This window comes from Nelumbo lutea, chromosome 3 (assembly GCF_056320005.1).
Source record: "Nelumbo lutea isolate HS-2025 chromosome 3, American lotus-T2T, whole genome shotgun sequence".
NCBI classification, from domain to species: Eukaryota; Viridiplantae; Streptophyta; class Magnoliopsida; order Proteales; family Nelumbonaceae; genus Nelumbo; species Nelumbo lutea.
Genome location: NC_142686.1, coordinates 56,118,786 through 56,124,733, shown reverse-complemented (window position 1 = coordinate 56,124,733; position 5,948 = coordinate 56,118,786). Strand labels below are relative to the sequence as shown.

General features: G+C 38.6%; 1 protein-coding gene across 4 annotated transcripts; it reads left to right on the top strand.

Annotated features, from left to right (window-relative positions):
- Positions 1-1,005: 1,005 nt before the first annotated feature.
- Positions 1,006-5,948, top strand: LOC148865100 (uncharacterized). 4 transcript variants are annotated; one of them, XM_088977427.1, is made up of 4 exons: positions 1,006-3,121; positions 3,659-3,758; positions 3,988-4,067; positions 5,382-5,948. In XM_088977427.1, the coding sequence occupies exons 1-2, from the start codon at positions 1,384-1,386 to the stop codon at positions 3,682-3,684; spliced, it is 1,764 nt and encodes a 587-aa protein (XP_088833553.1). In that variant the 5' UTR covers positions 1,006-1,383; the 3' UTR covers positions 3,685-3,758; positions 3,988-4,067; positions 5,382-5,948. The 4 variants fall into 4 exon arrangements, with proteins under 4 accessions (XP_088833553.1, XP_088833550.1, XP_088833551.1 ...); XM_088977424.1 differs by having other exon boundaries at positions 1,006-3,399; XM_088977425.1 differs by having other exon boundaries at positions 1,006-3,523.

Genomic DNA, 5,948 nt, shown 5'->3' with positions numbered 1-5,948 from the left:
CAACAACAATTGAAAGGTGAAATCACACAAAGTATAAGAATACTAAAAAATTGTAAAAAATATTTCAGCACATCTAATATTGTATATTCATTATATTAAACAAAAAATAAGTGTGATAAATAAGAATAAATTTTATAGATATAAAAATGTAAAAAAAGTTTCAAACATATTATTTCCTGTCGTCATCATTATCATTATAAAAAAATTGTCATGTGCAAAACATATACCCACTCACTAGTATTTATAAGATGCATGGTATGAGCTTTTCTTTGTTGTGTTTTTCCTCAAATGAATGGATTATGGGCATATTGGGTCACTCTGAATCTCCTACCAACAAATTCTTCTAACCTCCCTACTCACAAGATATTGATGCGGTCATATGTTAGCAACATCTCCCAAGTAGGGCTGTTCACGATTAATCGAATCATGGGCCTATTTTTGAAATCGAACTGGAGTTATTAGTTTTTGGAAAATCGATAATCGAAACCGAACCAAAGCCGATCAGTTAACCGGTTGACCAGTTCGATTAACCATTGGTTCGATTCATCAAGTTTTCAATTTTTTTATATTTATAGTATATATTATAAAAAATATGTAAATATATAATAAAAAACTAGAAATATATATATAATATTATATTTTAAATAATAAATAATATATTATATATTATAGATATATATTTATTTATAATGCATATTTATTAATTTATAATATATAAAAAAATATATAATATACATAAATATATATAAAATACATAGAAATATACCGGTCGACTCAATTAACCATCAATTTTCTATATTAATTAACCGAAACTGAATCAATACCTATGGGCTTTTTAAAAATATCGAAACAACCAATTCAATTAACCGAATTTTCGATTCGATTTCTTTTTGGCTTTTCAGATCACTCCTACTCCCAACGTGACAAGGAGATATTCCGAATGTGTAGTGTGTAGTTGTAGCCTTGTAGTGTGGGTAGGGTTTTTGGATCTTGGTCCAAGGGTTTCCAACTCGAGGCCTTTGATACATGTTCCTGTGGGACCCATGTTGGAATCCACCTAATAGAATAAACCGTCTAATTAAAATCCCAACGGCTAGAAAGTGATGCACTGTTAGGTGCGCTACTCTTCCATTAATTCGAGATGAGATGGATGATATAGGTCAGGGTCAGGTCAACTTTAGTCCGGGTCGGGCTCGATATACTTTCCTTTAGACGGGTCGGTCATTTCATCTGTCGTCACTTCGGTTCGGGTTTGGTTTGGTCTATGGAAGTATCCGAACGACCCTTTGATATCCCTATTCGCCCTATTCGCCTATTCGGTTGTTCTTTATTTCTGCTCCTCGAGACCCGACTCTCCTAGTCGCATCAAGAAACTAATGGAGTATGTTATTGTCTCGCTTCGGTCCACGACTCAAGCACGCCGGGATATTGTTTTCTCGGCTCACCGGAAGCAGCTTTCCGTTAGACCGGTTGTCACTCCGGCGAAACCATGCTGTAGGAACATTATGGGATCCAAAGCCTCTTAACGCCAAGATAACGTACCGTATGAGAAATGGTTTCGTTGAAGAAGCTCAGAAGATCTTCGACCAAATGTCCCACAGAAGTACCGTCACGTGGAATTCCATGATCCGAGGGTACTTCGAGAACGGAAAGTTTGACCTGGCCGTCCAATTATTTGACGAAATGCCCAAGCGTGACCTCTTCACTTATAACACTATGATTGCGGGATTGATGCAATATGGTGACACCGAAGGTGCAGAGCAAATTTTTGCCCAGATGCCATGTCGAGATGTTGTTACTTGGAATTCCATGATAGCAGGTTACGCCCGAAATTCTTTGGTAAAGGAGGCCTTTCTGTTGTTCAATCAAATGCCGTCTCGAAATGTGATTTCATGGAACCTCGTGATGACGGGGCTTGTGAATCTTGGATCAATTAAGCTAGCGGAAGAGCTGTTTAGGGAGATGCCAACGCGAGATGTGGCGTCATGGACAATCATGATATCTGGGCTTGCAAGTGCTGGTCGGATTGTCGAGGCCCGTGGACTGTTTGAAGAGATGCCAGTAAAGGATATTCGAGCATGGAATACAATGATCGTTGGATACATACAAAATGGCAATACTGAAATTGCAGAAGGGTTGTTTTGGAAAATGCCAGAGCGGGATATGGATTCTTGGAATGAACTGATAAATGGGTTGTTGGGCAGTGAACGAATAAATGACGCCCTGAGAATTTTTGCCAAGATGCCTTTTAAGGGCCCAAGACTGTGGAATTCAATCATGTTGGGATTGATTAAAAGTGGACTTGTTGAAGAAGCTCATGCATTTTCTGAGAAAAACCCATTTAAAGATATCATCTCATGGACAAACTTGATTGTTGGGTATTTTGAACTAGGAGATGTTGGCACTGCAATCAAGCTTTTTGAGTTGATGCCTAGTAAGGATGAAGCTGTATGGAATGCTACAATCTTTGGATTGGGAGAAAATGATCATGGTGAGGAAGGACTGAAATATTTTATTAAAATGAAAGAGAGAGGTCCACCCCCTGATGAAGCTACCTTTACTAGTGTTCTGACCATCAGTTCAGACTTGCCGTCCTTGGATTTTGGAAAACAATCTCATACACAAATAATCAAAATGGGCTTTGATTGTTTTGTTGCAGTTTCCAATGCAATAGTTACCATGTATGCAAGATGTGGGAGTCTGCATTATGCTTTGCTGGAATTTTCTCACATGCAAAATCGTGATACCATTTCTTGGAATGCCATAATTTGTGGGTTTGCACACCATGGTTATGGTATGCAAGCCCTTGAGATGTTCAAGCAGATGCTGCTAATGAATGTAAAACCTGATCAGATAACTTTTGTTGGGGTTCTATCAGCTTGTAGCCATGCAGGTTTGATAGATGAAGGTTGGCACTTTTTTCACTTCATGAGATACAAGTGTTTTCTTCAGCCAACATGTGAGCATTATACTTGTATGGTTGATTTGGTAGGGAGATCTGGACTCATAGATGAGGCCATGAGTTTTGTTGGTCAAATGAAAGCAGAAGGAATTGAAGTTAGTGCAAGCGTTTGGGGAGCTCTACTTGGAGCCTGTAGAATCCATGGGAATATTGAAATAGGTGAGATGGTTGGAGAGAAAATTTTAGAAATAGAGCCTTATAATGCTGGTGTATATATGATTTTGGCGGAAATGTATCTGATTAATCGAAGGAAAGAAGATGCAGAGAGGATATGGGTTAGGATGAAGGAGAGGGGCTTGAAGAAGCAGCCTGGGTGTAGTTGGATTGAAGTGAACAACACTGTGCATGTATTTCTTGCAGGAGATTGTTCACATCCTGAGTTTCATAGTGTCTGTTGTGTTCTAAACTTGCTGAACATGGTGATTGAGATTGAACTTGTATGAACTAATACTCTTCTGTTCCAGACAATATAGGTTTTACCTAGTGGATATGGTAGGGGATAAACATATCCCCTCCAGCTGTTTTAGTAGTCATGTGCGCTTCATCCAAATTGTAAAATGAGTGAGCTCTTTTTTTTTTTTTCAGGCAGAGAATGAGATTCTTTTATAGATTTTCTTTTGATGTTTTACTTTTGACCTAGGAATGTTGTGTTACTTTTGACAATATCACAGAAATATGACTTCATCTATCTTGCAGACAAGGAGAATCAGCCCAAAAAATAAAGAAAAAGAAAAGGTAGAAGCAGAAACAAGTATATGAATCTTCCGTCACTTGAACACAAATAATAATGCAACAGGTAACTAATCTATATAAGATTTTATATTTATGCACTCCAATTTACAAAATGTGGTGCTGCAGTTAGCAGTGGTTGATACTTGAGAGAAATGGTTGGGCATGGAATTTGTTGGACTGAATTGATTCTTCACTTTAGAATTTGAATTTGAACTGATAAATAGATTCTTATCTTGTAGAGAAGCTAGGGATAGTCAGCAAAGGCTAATTTTATAAATGTTTCCATGATACAGTGTCAATGGTCAGGTTATCTTGTATCAAATTCAAATTCAAATCGTCCTCTCTGCAACCAAGATTTGCTTTCTTATCAAAGGTAAAAGCTCTCTGTATTCTAGATTGGGATGAATTGCAATATACTTTTCCTATGCATTTCAGGGAGAAGCATTAGTTTATTCACACAAGCCCCAACTCCAATATACTTTTCCTATGCTTTCTTATACCCCGTTTGCTCTTTTTATTTTGTTTCATATTGATCTTTTATTTTTTGCTACCTTATCGTTTGCATTCTCATTTTTTTTTCGAACAACTTTTTCTCCAGAAGCAGACGTGGTTTGTTAGCTTTCTTGTTTACGTTGATGCCATTTTGCATGGATAACCTTCTAAATACCTCCTGACGCTGCTCTACCGGTAACCATGTCAACAATTTTCCATCCTGTCATCCTCAATGCCACCTCTGAATGCCCAATCTGTCCCATCTTAGTGACGAGTCCAGATTTGCTCCTCACAGCATGTCCTGGCCGCACATCGGGGGCATCTCTCATACTACTATTTATTTCCATTACAGGGTAGGATGTTGTGAGGTCGGTGTGAGGCACCCTTTGTGAGGAGTAGATCACAATTCCTTAATGACCATCCATTCAGGGTCAGGGAGAATTACCTGTGCCTGGATTTGCTCCTCACAGAGCATGCCTCACACCAACCACAGCCACATCCCACTGTATTGGGAACATCTCCCATGAATAATAAATTCAAATATACAAGATGTTCCCGATGTGTAGTTAGAACATGCTGTGAGATCAGTGCGAGGCAAGCTCTATGAGGAGCAGGCACGGACTCCTAATTTGAACCTCCATCCTCATCGTACTCCCCTACGTATGTAGTAGGCAGTCAGGAATTGATTTCAGCGGTTTGGTGTTCCCTGCACACCCAACTCCCTGGAACAGTATATGCAAGGCTCTAGTCAGCTTCAGTTAATGAATTGATATATATGCATTGGTTCTAAGGTTGCAATTTGGGCCGGGTTGGTCCAAACCCAACCCAAAAAAGTTGGGTTGGATTGGGTGAGGTTGATGTTCGGGTTAGGGTTAGGGTTGAAATTCATGAACCCGACTTTACTTTGGGTTGGGTTAGGATTTAGGGGTGAGCATTCGGTTTTTTTCGGTTCAAAACCAAACCGAAAAGACCAAAATTTTAAAAACTATTTAACAATATGATAAGCCGAACCGAAACCAAAATATGTGAAAACCGAATAAATCGAACCGATTTTTTTTCCGTTATTTCAGATATTTCAGTTAAAGCCGAAATTATTTAAATTGAGTCTCATTTCACCAAAAAAAAAAGTGTATACCAGTTATGTGGTTACTCGTTAAGTCAAGCCTTCTGTCAATATGTGTTTTATCCATAACAGAGAAGAAGAATAAGAAATTGGAGATGAACGAAGGAAGATGCAAGAGAACCGAAGCTTGGAGGAAGATGCAACAATAGCCACGGCACTCGACAATGATGAAAAGCCTTCTATCAAAAATAGAGAAGAAGAAGGAGAAGAAGTACCTATCCAACCGATGTTTGATTGTGAAGACATGTTGACTTAAGCACTTTCTGCTGGTACTGTGAGAGAAGCTGAGATAGAGGCAATCTATTTTGTAGCAAAATAATTGAAGATGGCTGGGCTTGTGAGGCAGGGCAGCCACTAACCAGTTAGCAACAGTACTCTGCAACACTCCAATGGCAGTGCTGATCCGGTGAAGTAGAGTAGAATTCAAAACAGAGGTAGGCAAATGCAAGTGGAAGTCCCTCTGCTTTTTGACCTATTGGGTAGTGGGTTCAGACATTCAGCTGCTATTTTAATGTTTTCTTTCACTCTGCTTTTTGACCAATTGGATAGTGGGTTCAGGTGCTATTTTAATGTTTTCTTTCACTCTTTTACGTTTTTCTTATTTCAGAAATTAGCAAGCGCCATTTTACTTGTTTTTCA